A 14,620-nucleotide genomic window follows, 5' to 3' on the forward strand; every position below is an offset into this window, starting at 1 on the left:
ACAAAATGCTATGGTAAATCACACCTGATTATGACTTCCAAAGTTACTGCATTCTCATTAATCACTGCATGTCCTCAGTTTTTGACTGAAGGACAATTCAAAAAGAATTGCAAACTGGCTGGTACATTATATAAGAAACACTTGATAGAAATGGAATAAAAAACAAAGAGATTTAAGTATCAACAGAACAAAAGAATCAGGCTTACTAAAAATGCTTTTAAGAGCTTAGAAAATCATCTTAAGTATTTATTTACTTTATCAAAAACATTTACATTAGCCATTATCAGGCTTTCTCATTTGCATCAAATAGCATTCCAAGCTGCTTATTGAATCACATTATCTTTCTGAGATATCACAGCAAACATATAGACTAAAATAATACCATTGATATGAATGTATATAATGTTTTGCTTAACATATTTCCAAACTGTCCAGTTAAGCCTGTCTTAATTAACTTGGCCTATCCTTTTAAAACTTGTGACGAATTACTGCTTTCGAATATTTTTATTAAATTTGTCTAAGCCTAACAACAACACTGCAAGGATTGAAGAAACAACCATTAATATATTCCCTAAGATCTCAGGAAAATATCATTATTCAAAAAACATTAAGTTATAGCTTTCGGATCAGAATTAATAAATTATTTTCCATAAAGGAAATGTACCTTTATTCTGATAAATAGCACAAATCCCAATGTATTACTTACATTTAAAATTAAATTGTACAAGGGTATTCTGAAATTCTTTGGAGCATTTTAGTATAAATCTGGAATTTGAAAATAATTGCGGTTATTATGTTATCATTGATTACAGAAAAGGACATAGCAATTTAATGCAAGCCAAGGTTTATCATTTTAGAAAAATTCAGTTACAAACCTCCTGAGTAAAAACATTAGTTCACCCTATTTGTGAAGCAAAAATAAAATGAAACAAAAGCCTGGACTTCGTTTGCGGCAGTCTTTGTTTCCCAACTGGCTGCAGCTGCATCACAGATATGTGCGTCATTCACTGAATTAAATTGAAGATGTGAACTGTTTCAGAGTGAGCAAAGGCAATTGAGTGCCATGCTGTGACCTCAGTAGCTGTCAGTGCTATGCTGGAACATGAATTAGATTTTCATTATGCTCTCAGGCAGATGATATCAAGGCTTTTGTTGTGCCTGTGCATTGAAACATTAAGTGGGCCATTTTCAAGTCCCTTTGATGCCTTGCAGTCAGCCCTTTGTTCCTCCTGTCATCCAAATGCACACACAAACACACACACAAAACACACACACACACACACACACACATATATGTTTCTCCTTTACTTTTTACTAAAAATTCTTCATAGGATTCCAGAGTACTCTTGAAGGAGCAAATGCAAAATATTTAAAAATTGAGCAAAATCATCTTGGGTTTGCTTTAATACTGAAACCTATGGTTTATAGAATTTTATTAGTTTTGTATTGCATTTTAGTGTAGCTCAGTTGATGAATGGTGTATGTATTGAAGAACAGAACAGGAGGTTATCCGGTTTGATTGTAAATCTGTGTTTGATTAGCTAATGATTAGCTGGACTGTGGAGGTATCTGGCCTCAACACCCCTCGGCTGGAAAGGCTCAGTTCAAAAAGCTTAAACTACTCTTCACGTGTGTGAGTACAGCATTAGTACTGATATGTCAGTACAGGATATTGCAAGTGTTGACTTTCTATTGTGCTATTTTTCTGATTAGACTTCAAATTGAGGCCCTCTCTGTCTACTTGGACAGATACAAAAGATCTATACCACTATTCCAAAAAGAACAGGATGGTTCTCCCAGAACCTTGGAAACATTCATCCTTCAACCAATATCATCAGAATAGATTTTTTTGGTCAGTTAATTCATTGCTATTTGCGGTACACAGATTGGCTTCTGGATTTACCTACGTTATAACAGTGGCTACAATTGAAAATTAACTTATTGGATCTGAAGTAGTTTAGGACATCCTGAGGTTTTGAGAGGTGTCCTATAATTACAAGTTCTCTTTGTTTCTTTATACTCTTGTAAAATGTTGTTTGTGTTGATGTGGTGCTTTACATAACATTAAAGCATTTCAAGGTGCTTCACAGAAAAGAAAAAATGAACACTATACCAATGAAGGAAATTGCAGGAGGAACGACCAAAGCTTGGTCAAGAAGGTGAATTTGAAGCAGACTTTATAAATGAATCAATGCACATGGAGTGGTGAGTCAGTGATGCACAAGAGACAAAAATCAGAGTAATCCAGAGCTCTGGAGGCCTAGAACAGATTGCAGAAATTGGACGAGGCCAGAGCATAAAGGAATGTAAGTTCGAAGTGATGAAGCTCTGGGGATAGGTAGGCAATGGGTTAGGATTGCATGGGAGAGATTTGATATAGCAAAGTTTAAGAGAATTAGATAAGCAGCGGTATGTGGAAGGTGATATACAGAAGGACATCCAGGTGAGCATGGAAATCATAAAATGCTGAGATACAAAAGACAAATCAGATGATATAATGGTAAGAAGGAAATGGTTCTTGTTCAGGGGGAGATGCAGAGGAAGAAGCTCAGCTCAGCTTTAAATAGGAAGTTGAGGATATGAACCTTTTGTTTTAACTTTGGACAGTAACCAGGAAGGATGATGGAATTGGTGGCACTTGTAGAGGTGTTTAACTGTGAAATTACTTAACCTTTTTTTTGGCAATTTCTCGGCGTAAAAGAGAATTATGCTTTGCAGTATTTTATGAAATTTTGTCCACTGTGAGGAAACATAAACACTCAAAATGCTTGAGTAAAATATTACTTTCCTACAACCAGAATTCTCTATTCCAGCTACCTGACACATTAGTGAATTGGAAGGTATCTTCAATTTTCAACAGAGGAGATCTTGATTTGACAATTTATTTGGGAAAAAAAGGGTTTGGATTACTGAATAGTAGAACAAAATTATCTCTTTTATAAAGAAAAGCTATTGACAATAATGAATATAGAGTGCACTGTGTCACCTAACGGATGTTAAGTTGGAATAGTGACGGAGTCTACCTTCACTCTTGATCTCCCAAACCACCAATTCAGCAAGACAGTCCACACGCCACCTAATTATTTATTTAATTGAATAAAGAAACTTGTGAAAATCTTTTAATGATTGTTGATAAAATATGGGGAAAATAACTGGACTTTATTGGTTAGAGAAAAAATGCACTGAAATCATGAAACTGACTAATACTTTAGGTGATAATAAATTCCCTTAGTAATCATTTTATAAGATCATAAAGTATAAAATGTTGCCAAATTTAGTATAAAATGATGCATTTAACCAGCAGTAGACCTTAGTGATTGTGTGATGATGTATGCTGTGTATGTAAGCTATCTTTTATGTTATTCACATACGGTAGATGCCAGGACTGTGTTAGACACTGTACTCTAGCGACACATTTTCTTTGTGAACATTAGGAGATATCAGAAACTATTAATTTTTAAATTTCCCAATTAAATGTGTTGTCTTGAATCTAATATTTTAAGCCTAATTTCCCCTGTATTTGAACATTTAAAATTGCGACCGAGACTGAATCATAGCGTTATATTACTGAGTTAAGAAGTATTAGGATGATTTATATGGAAAGTTGTACATAGAATATAAACTTAATTCTGTCACTGTTGCATTGATCATGTCTTGTCCCTATTTGTGGGAGCAGACCTCTCTGGGAAAGATTATGAGAGCTTCACCACACAGGCTGTTGCTGACTGTTACTAGAAATTTGTTATGTTCAAACAACTCTTCTTCATAAGGATACTCACTTTATGGAAATTGTTAATGCCCACAATAATCTTATCATAAGATATAAAGCATTGCATACAAAAATACACCTACTATTCAGAATATGAAATCTATCCATGTCATGGTATGTATTTTTTAATTGCTAGCATTATGTCATTATGAACAGGTAATACAATCCACCACAAACTCTTAGACCATAAGACCATAAGCAATAGGAGCAGAATTAGGCCATTCAGTCCATCCAGTCTGTTCCACCATTCAATCGCGACTGATATTTTCAACCCCATTGTCCTGCCTTCTCCCTGTAACCCTTAACCCCCTTACCAATCAAGACTCTATCAATCTCTGCCTTAGATATGCCTAATGACTTGGCCTCCACAGCCCTCTGTGCCAACAAATTCCGCAGATTCACCACCTTCTGGCTGAAAAAATTCATCCTCATCTCAGTTTTAAAGGGATGTCCCTTTATTCTGATGTTCTGCCCTCAGATCCAAGACTCTACTACTAATGGAAACATCCTCTCCACGTCCACCCTATCCAGGCTTTTTAGTATCCAGCAGGTTTCAATGAGATCCCCCCTCATCCTTATGAACTCTATCAAGTACAGGCCCAGAGACATCAAACGCTACTCACACGTTAAGCCTTTCATTCCCCGGGTCATTCTTGTGAATCTCCTCTGGACCCTCTCCAATGCTAGCACATCCTTCCTTAGATATGGGGTCCAAAATTGCTTACAATATTCCAAATGTGGTCTGAACAACACCTTTTAAAGTCTCAGCAGTACATCCTCGCTTTTATATTCTCGTCTTCTTGAAATACTAACATTGGATTTGCATTCTTTACTACTGACTCAACCTGCAAGTTAACCTTGAGGGAATCCTGAACGAGGACTCCCAAGTCCCTTTGCACCTCTGATTTCTGAATTTTCTCTCCATTTGGAAAATAGTCTACACCCTTATTCTTCCTACCAAAATGTATAACTCCACACTTCCCTACACTGTATTCCGTCTGCCACTTCTTTGCCCACTCTCCCAACCTGTCTAAGTCCTTCTGCAGTCTCCTCGCCTCTGCAACATTACCTGTTCCTCCACCTATCTTGGTATCATCTGAAAACTTGGCCACAATGCCATCAGTTCCTTCGTCTAGATCATTAGTGTATTAAGTGAAAAGTTGTGGTCCCAACGCCGACTCCTGTGGAACTCTGCTGGTCACCGGCAGCCAGCCTGTATGCCCACTCTCCAATTTCTGCCAGTCAGTCAATCTTTGATGCATACTATTACCTTGCCTCTACCACCATGGGCTTTACCTTGTTTAGCAGCCTCGTGTGTGGCACCTTATCAAAGGCCTTCTGAAAATCCAAGTAAATAACATCCACTGACTCTCATTTGTCTAACCTACTTTTTCCCTCCTCAAAGAATTCTAACAGATTTGTCAGGCAAGATCTCCCCTTAACAACATCAATAAGATGCTGACAACATCCTATTTTTATCATATACTTCCAAGTACTCTGAAATTTCATCCTTAATAATTCACTCTAAAATTTTAACAACCACCAAGGTCGGGCTAACTGGCCTATAATTTCCTGTCTTTTGCCTCCCTCCCTTCTTAAACAGGGGTGACACATCTGCAATTTTCCAGTCCTCTGGGATTCTCCCTGACTCCAGTGATTCTTGACAGATAACTACTAATACCTCCACAATCTCCTCAGCTACGTACCTCTTTCAGAACTCGGGGTGTAGTCCATCTGGTCCAGGTGATGTTCTCAATGTTACACTCTGCAGGTTTGGGAACGCTGTACTCTTTATGTTATACAACTACAGCAGTGCACTACATTTATATATAATTGAATGCAACTGAGAAAAATGCACTGGATATGTTTACATTTCACACCCAAGTAGTTGTATACACATTATTATAATCCAGTGCAAATTGTAAATAAATAATAAGGTGATTACTCCCCCATAGATAGTAATGCGCTTTCTGGGTTGCATAATAGTGTACAGACCAGCTAGAGATTAGGGAAGAAGATACGGACAAATTCAATCATTGCTCAGTGCATCTTGCTGCAATCCACTTATGTATTAAAAAATGAAATGAGTAAAAATCAGTTTTGATGTCCACCTGGCATCAAATAGACTGCCAATAATAGCCAACTAGGCTCCCTTCTGAAGAATAGGCACTTCGAAGGGATGCTAGGCAGCTGCATAATTTAGAAAATTTTTGACAACGTTATTTGAATATCAAAGATATTAATGGCCATCTTTCAATGTGCACCTGATTGCACATGTGAGGTACCAGAAAAACTAAGATTAAAGTGGAAAAAGTAAGAACAGTCAAAAGAAAAAGGCAATTGAATGAAAAGGAAAGTAAGATAAGACTGAGGGAAGAACTACTTAATGGGAAGAACTACTTAATGGCAAGAGGTCGAGCTCAGTCAGTGAAACATTGAAAGAAAATGATCTGCATCAGATATGCAAGAAAAGAGTGAGGTTGTTTCAGTCTACAAAGAGTACTTAAATATGTAGAATTGAAAAGAGTATGTTTACAGCAAGTTTAGAAGTAGACCTAGGAAATATTGCAAACATTAGACACTCATTCAAGGTCTGAAAATTGACTTTCCTGCATGAGCTATTTTCAGAGATAGTTGCTAAATCCAGAAACTGGTCCTGGTCTGGTTGGTAAACTGATGGTTAGCAGGTTATAAATTTCAGGGCACATGAAGGTAAACCCAGATTCTGAAAATTTACATCAGGGTCCATATATCATCATACAGATTATACAAACAGTACAGTTCCTGTTGAACTACTTGTATTGGTACCCCTCTCCAGATTTCATGTATTGCAATGTGCAGCTTCTGATACTTACACCCTGAAGTTCCTCATGTTATATTGTCACAAAAGTTAATGTAAGGTCTCATTTTTCACATGTTAATCATATTCATGTCATACACTTCCTGCAAAGATCTGTAGTTTGATGTAATCATTTATACTTAGGCATAAATGCCAAATAACTTACTTATTAGACTCTGATCCAAGTAATCTGAAACTTTAAACATTCAAATTCCAGAGTCTGTCCCTAAACAGAAAGAAAATAAACATTTCTCCCTACTATTTGAAAACGTTAAATCCATATAACCTTCGAACAAGTGTCATGAGAAGCCTCTTTAGTTCTTCTTAAAATTCTGGAATCTAAAGTTTATTTTTCTGCAGACTTGTGTCTCGCAATTAGGAGAATTGGGTCATTATAACATACTTAGTTATCTTTGGCTATCAGATAATATGATGGGGGTAATTTAGATGTTTGAAATGGTGAATTGACAGTCTGTATACATCTCCTGTTTTTTATTCTAAATGGTTTGGGCATAAAATGATCTAATATGGTGCAGAATTCACAATAGGTTTCTAAGGAGAATGCATAAATATTTTTAAAATAAAAGAATATGTGGAGAAGGGACCAAATCACCTCCTGTGTTGAAAAATTCATTGACTATACATCATGACAGTATTATAGAATATCCTCTTTCTGCACATTGGCAAGCACACAAAAAATATGAATACAATGAAAATGTTACCACATTTTCCTTCTTATGTTCTGGACCATATGCCCATGGGAAAGATTTTGATATGAGTTTATGGAATACGATTTAAATAAATTGGTGTTCCTTGATAATTTATTGCTTCTCTCTACTGACCTCTCATGCCCTTTGGCACCAGTATTTACAGAGAAGGTGCAGGAAAGCTTGAAAAGGGCAAAAAACCTGGCTAGACCTGGAAATCCTGCCAAATTTAATTACAGGATCTCCATTAGTTTCACACTGGTTTCCTACCCGGCCACTGGCCAAATTGACAGCTTGGCTCAGGGCCAAGAAGGAAAGCTAGTGACAGAAGGCTGTAGGTGGAGACCCATGAAGACCATCGCCAGCAGCTGGGAGCAGGAGGAGGTCATGGTCAGGGATGTGGGGTATGAAGCCATTGGACTCATTCAGCAAACAAAGCGAGGGTGGAAGAAACAGGCATAATCATCGTGGTGGGCAGTGGGGAAGAGATGCAAATGCTTATCTGATGAGCCTGAGCAAAACACTCCTGTCTCCCTTGTGGAGTGTAAAAGGAGGTGATTACTTCCACGCCTGTTGGTTTATATTCATACTGTCTTTCAAGAGTAGTGAAGCCCCTGGTCTGTCCCACAAATCCAACTCCCAACATCCTTTTTCCTGTGGACACAGGACATCTCTCCACCTTTGACCGCAAGACCTCTACTAGATTGCTGGAATACCTTGGAAACATGTAAATTGAGTTAGATTTGCCTGCAGGACAATTGCTAGAATCCCTTGCGGTCACATTACACCTCCTCTCTGGACATACAACAGCATTGTTAATATTGACTGGTTGCTGTTCTATCAGTGCTTTAACCAAGTTAGCATGCTGCCTTGTTGCAATCATTTGGATGGACTAATAACAGACTGTGATTCCTGTGGCATTGTTATCCAACTTAATCTCCTTGTACGTTTGATGTTTTAGATATCTTATATCACCCAAAACAAAGGCAAATATATTTTAATTGATCTTACTGTGGATATATTAAATAAAATCAAAATAAAAATAAGGCTTTCAGCACTATCTGGTATCTACTTCTGGAAAATAGTTGTGTTACCCAGCTTTGTGTCAGTGTATTATGCTTCCACCATAAGATGAAAATGCCAACACTTGCCTTGATACGAAGGTTGGACAATTAAGTAAATCCTGAAGGCTGACCAACATCCATAGCAGCATAGACAAAGAGACGAAAGAGAACAGATGTGATTGAGGGCAGAATAAAATTTTCAAGTGTAATTTGTTTTCAAGAATGCATTCTAAGAGTTTCCTCAAATAATGTAAAGATTCATTTTGATGTATATTACATCATCATTCTCCTCAAAACTCTTAATTAAGCAGCCTAATTCAAGGTAGGACATTACATCCATCATTGACATGCATGGCAATGTGATACAGGATTAAAATTGTTTGGAGACTATAAAGAGCAGGTGATCCACTCTGCTAGCAGTCAGGTGGTGAAAGTGAAGATTTATGACATGGCTATAATGGCTACATGTATTATTGCAATTATCTGAATGACAACATCTTCTTTCTTTCAAATAAATTAAGATCAAAACTGCCATTACTTCACTCCGCCTTGGTCTTAACTTTAAGAATCTACAAACCCCCCTTACTGTTTAAACCATGTCACAGGATTATTTATAATCTGTACTGATTTATAACAGTTTTAAACATGCAGCTTGCTTATCACCTTTATGTGAAATTGTATGTAAAGACAGGAGGGAGGCAGGAACGAGTTCCTGAATGAACCTTCTGATATTTTCAAAGGATATAGTTTGTAAGCTGAAATATTTGGATAATAAACATGAAATTTAAGTTTGTTTTTTGCTTTGTTAAATGCAGGAGAAGTTTGAAGCGCTTTTCTTGGCTTATGATGACCATGCCACATTCCAGCTGTTCAAAAGTTTCAGGCGTGTACGAATTAACTTCACCAATCCCAAAGTAGCAGCCCGTGCCAGAATAGAGCTCCACGAAACAAAGTTCAATGGGAAGAAGCTAAAACTCTATTTTGCACAGGTAATGAATTTGAGATTTTGGATTTTGTTCACTAAATACAATGTGGCTTTTTGATGGTACACTTAGGGTAGAAATTGGATCTCATTGTGCTGTTTGGTATTCATAACATGGGCACAAGGAAACCCAGTTTTTGAAAGTGGTTTCCTATGCTTTAGTACAAAACTGAAAATATTTCAAATTTACAATGGTGATCTGTAGAAGCATTAGTCCCCTTCTTATACAGTCCCTTCCTTATACAGATGAAGGACCTAAGTTATGGTTACTGACCCAAAGGGAAATTGTTGTTCCAAATAACAGAGGAGGTATCCATCTTGCTTCACATGTGTTGCATGTGCCCTGTTAACAGTCCGTCACATTTTGTTTTAAGCAGAACCCCTGAAAAATCTCCTGATTATGATTAGCCCCTTGCTGCTGTCATAATCTGCTGTTCACTTCCACACTTCACTCATCCACTCTCCAACCCTTGCTATTATCTGAGTCAGCTGGTGTAAGTTAGGTGAGCTGAATTTGTTCCTGCAAAAGTGTGGGTTGACTATTGAATTGCTGCCAGAGTCAGCAGCTCACCCACATTATTTAGGTGATATCTGAGGCTCAAATCAGGTTAGACCTGGGCTACCCAACTGGAGCAGCTTAGGGCTATGAACAATTTCTATCCTATTAGAATATTAGAAGTCAACTATTCAAATTTGAATTTTAAAAGAACATCTATCTTTAATAGCTAGAGTACAACACCATTTTATTTCATTTTCAGTAGTTTAGTGGATGGTTTAAGTTGTTCTAGTCTAGTTTTCACATAATTATTGAATTAAGATAAGGGATTTAACAGTGCAACAGGAATATGTTTATCATCTGGGTGGAACACAGTAAGGAAAACCTGTCAGGATACTCCTAACTGATCCTGCCAGACTTTCCTTTGTGTTGCCAGACATTTCTTAACGCTTAGGCACATAAAGAGAATAACTCGTTAATGATGGCTAAAAGTGTTTCTTTTTCATCCCAATACTTAATCCAATTACAGCCAGGTTTGGATAACTGTTAGGTACTGACTTTATGAGTAGTGTTTTTGAAACCTCCTTAACGTGTAATATAATGTGTAACATGCAAACATAAAATATAATTTTCTCTCCCTTTGACCAAAATAACATTATTCAGAAGTTTTTCATGGTTACAATTGGTGTTGGCTTTAATGCTGTAATTGAGACTGCCCAAGCACACTTCAGTTAGAACCCTTACAACAGAGTCCAAATATTGTTCTCATTAGTCTGCATTGCTTTTGAAACCAGATCCCAATTCTGAAAGAGTTGCATGGTAATACAAAACCCAGTCATCAGCTGTTTTATTTTCAAGTTTATAAAACAACAGTCGTGTCTGTTTTTATGTGATCCAATCACTCTTTAATGTTATTATGAAGTACTCTTCTAATAATGAAATAACTGCTAACTTCTGAAAGAGCAGGCAGCATCAACATAATAATATTAGTCATTGGGATCATACTGTCATTGTATATTTCCCAGATTGTCCTGCCACTCAACAACATGATCTACCTTAATTAAAGGCCATTGAACATCAAGGATGTTCCACATTCAGGAGGTTTATTTTTCATATTAACTCATGTCTTGATGTTAGCAGTTATTGTTGTTCAGAATATCATTATTTTGGAATATTTTAAACACCAACATTTCCTTATTTTTTCAAGTAATGGTCCAGAGCTCCATGGGGTTATTTAACAAAATCACATTCCTGTCACGACAAATACAACAACAAGTGTTTTGGTAATAGAAAACTTCACAACTCTCTGCACACTTATAGATCAACTTTTAGTTGACAGCAGGATGGGGTGTGTTTAAGAGGAAAGGAAGGCTTGGGGTGAAGTGCCACATTCTCTTCCACATCCCACTTCCTCATGTTCTTACAAGGCAAGCTGTCAAAAACATTTAAAATTACATGTCTTCACTTTCCCAGTTTTCAGGCAAGTGCATGTGGCCTGAGAGAACTTAGATCAAAGGAAATCTTGATGCTAAATGAAAGGTGGAAATGAAATATATGCTTATGCCCATGTACATAAATCTTCCATAAATATCCATACGTTGGTTCACTACACCCCTATTGCTTAGAGCTTCTTCTGGGAAGGTACAACGTGAGAGTTGAGCAAGAACTTCTGCCTATCAACTTGACATCTTAATAATTCCAACCTGTCTTCCTGGTTACACATGTAAGGCACTGTTATCAATGCAGTATCTCAACACTGTATTGCAGTGATTCCATGATCTGATGTTCTCCCCATGGAGCAGTGCTCATAAGTAATGCCAGATTGCAGATTCACTGTCTGTAACAAAGGAACAGATGCAATCCAGAGTCATGCCCAGAGATTACAATCTTTTAAATCCCTTATAGAAAAAAGATGGAAGCAAAGGCTCATACAAAAGTCTCCTGTTATATCTTGCTCCTCAGAGCACCTACACAAGCATAAAACTAGGTTAGTGCTTAATGAAACTTTCTCAATTCTCATGCTTCTTTTCAGGCTGAGATCAGGGTCCATTCATCACTTCCTTCTCACCAACAAGTATGTCTTGTTCCTCTGGCACCAGCACTTACTTCTCCCCCCACCCCACCACCCCCCCATATTAATTATAACTTGCCTCAAGCATCGCCGCCTACAGTATCTTCTAATAGAAATTCTATGTAAAGATGTCTCAGAACCAACATTCTGAAACATATTTTCAATCTTTGTAGGCTAGAAGAACAGACTGCCAATGGCCCTGAATAGGTCAACACCTCACAGCACACCGTACTCTTCAAGCCAACATTTGCAGTCTCCAGCACACTTGCAAGTAGTCAAACACTCAAGTTAGTAGGCTTGGGTGGCTCTTTATGTTCCATAAGTGAACACCTCATAGGTGCACAAGTTACTATCAATTCCCAGTTATGTGTCTTATGTTTCTGCAGATTATTTCATATCTAGTACTCACAAAGACTACCATTAATATTTAACATTTAAAGCTGAAAAACACTGTCTAGTATTTGAGGTGGTACAATCCCACAAGCACTAGTCACCTCCAATATCTTGGCTAAATAGCTGAGCTCTGTTGTGCACATTCTGTGAATGCCTGTGAAGCATAGGTTGCATCATCATTAAGCCCTTTCTTGACCTTACCCAATATCCACAAATTCATATTTTCCAACAGTACATTTGTTTGTGATCAGCAGCTACTTCTTCCTCTTGCATGCCCAGAGACAGTAATGTAATTGCTGTGCCTCGGTTGCAGCTTCATTTAAAATCAGCTATCTCAGAAAGACATTTTAATGGAAATAGTTGTTGCCAAGGGGAGTGGTTTTATAATCCAAAATAATATTTGTTTAAAGCCCCATTGAAGTGTTCATATATTCAAGTTTCCATCTGGAGCCAAGTTTGAAGGGATCATTTGGGGATCAAGGTTCTGGGGGGAGATGTTGCCTTTGGGTTTCATTGTAAACTTTAAAAAACTGGTGTTATGAATGTAATGGGTTCAGTTTCTCAGTGTGTGTTTCTGGCTGTTGTACCCCCAACAGTCCTGTAAAATTACCTCTTACATATGTTTAAATTCTTCACCAGCCAAAGTACTGAAATAAAATTCAACCATAAAGTGTAGTGAAAAGCATAAACCTATGTAGAAGCTGAAAAAAGTAAAAATGTGCACTTGATGTGTTGGGAAACCAAAGTGTATGGACAGCCATATAATGCCTGATATTAGCAAGGTTGAGGGGAGTAAAATTTTTGGTCCAGTTGAACAGAGGTATAGAAGATTTCACTATGTTTAGGAATTATTTGTTATTTACTAGTTTCCATAAGTTTCCATCTAAAGAAGCCAACAATCACCAAAGCAGCCTAAGAGCTGACACCAAATTAATGATGTCACACAGCAATCAACTATAATCTCTTCCATTCAGTGCAGAAGGAGATTCTGGTAGGTTTCTCCATGTTTCAGAGCTTTCTGCAAAAAGCAAAATACTGTGGATGCCTGAAATTTGAAACAAAGCAGAAAATACTGGAAATGCTCACTGGGTCAGGCAGTACCTGTCGTGGGACAAACAGACTTAACCTTTCTTGTCAATGACCTTCCATCAGAATTCTTTCCACAAAGGTACCCTGACTAGCTAAGCAGTTCAGCAGTTATGTTTTAATTTCAGATTTCGGGCGTCTATAATATTTTGCAGTAATAACCTATACTCAGTGACATGGCTGTCACGATTTTGATGTGTCATGCTTTTGATCCTTTTCAGCAGCACCATCTCAACAATATACTGTAGTTCCAATTGTATCTTACACCTCAAGCATCACAAACTCTAACAGTTATTAGACATAGCTGTTGTAAGAAACCATTCTTTCCCATCATTTTATTCTAACCCCATTTTTCCTTCCCATCTTATTCCTTGTCACAATTTTTCACTTCATCCTGTATTTTAAGCGGATGTGACTTCCTTGACTGCTTTCACCTTCTTTGGCCGGAAGTCTTCACCCCATGTTCCATAATTTTGTAACTGTTGTAAAACTGTGGCCTATGGAGGCTTCATTTTCCAGAATGCCTTGAGCCAGTCAGTGACTTCATGGCTGTTCTATGACCATGTGCACACCTTTTCCCAGACATCCCTTAATACTTCTGCTTTAAAAAAATCAGATAAATTTGGAATTAAAATTAATTAACCTTGAGCCAACTGCTGCTTGCTGAAAAGAATTCAAGAATACCACCAGTTTCAACATATTCCAATTTTACTCCTAATAGACTTCTCTCTAATGTTTAGTTTAGGTTTTCTGGACTCCCCAAACAAAATAATTTTTGTCACCTATCTATCATCACTTCTTCTTAACATCTGTAAAACATAATAAAAAAAAACTCCTTAATCTTCCAATTAGCAGGGAATATAATCTTGGTTTGTGTAATTATTTATGTCTGTTTAACTCTTGAGGACCAGGAATCATTGCACAGGAAGTAAACACCTGCTGTTGTCTGATACACTATGGATTATGGCCTAAGCAGGTACCTATATTTTTTCTCAGGTTCAAAATCAAGGTTCAGATGGAGATAACCTGCATCTTGCCCCCCCACAGCCAGCAAAACAGTTTCTCATCTCCCCTCCAGCATCACCACCTGTAGGCTGGCAACAAATTGATGATGCAACTCCAATCATCAACTATGATCTTCTCTATGCAGTGGCAAAACTGGGACCTGGTAGGTTTTTCCATGTTCTGCAATTTTGTTACAGCTGTTGATCAG

The 14,620-nt window shown here is 37.4% G+C and overlaps 1 protein-coding gene across 3 annotated transcripts in view; it reads left to right on the top strand.

The window, feature by feature from the left end:
- The window catches only part of rcan2 (regulator of calcineurin 2), a 230,238-nt gene that overhangs the window by 161,839 nt on the left and 53,779 nt on the right, over positions 1–14,620 (top strand). For all 3 annotated transcript variants that reach the window (XM_052025197.1, XM_052025198.1, XM_052025199.1), the window contains 2 exons: positions 9,195–9,368; positions 14,404–14,575. In XM_052025197.1, coding sequence (XP_051881157.1) covers positions 9,195–9,368; positions 14,404–14,575 — 346 coding nt within the window. The remainder of the gene's footprint in view (positions 1–9,194; positions 9,369–14,403; positions 14,576–14,620) is intronic.

Source organism: Pristis pectinata, chromosome 10, assembly GCF_009764475.1.
Source record: "Pristis pectinata isolate sPriPec2 chromosome 10, sPriPec2.1.pri, whole genome shotgun sequence".
NCBI lineage: Eukaryota > Metazoa > Chordata > Chondrichthyes > Rhinopristiformes > Pristidae > Pristis > Pristis pectinata.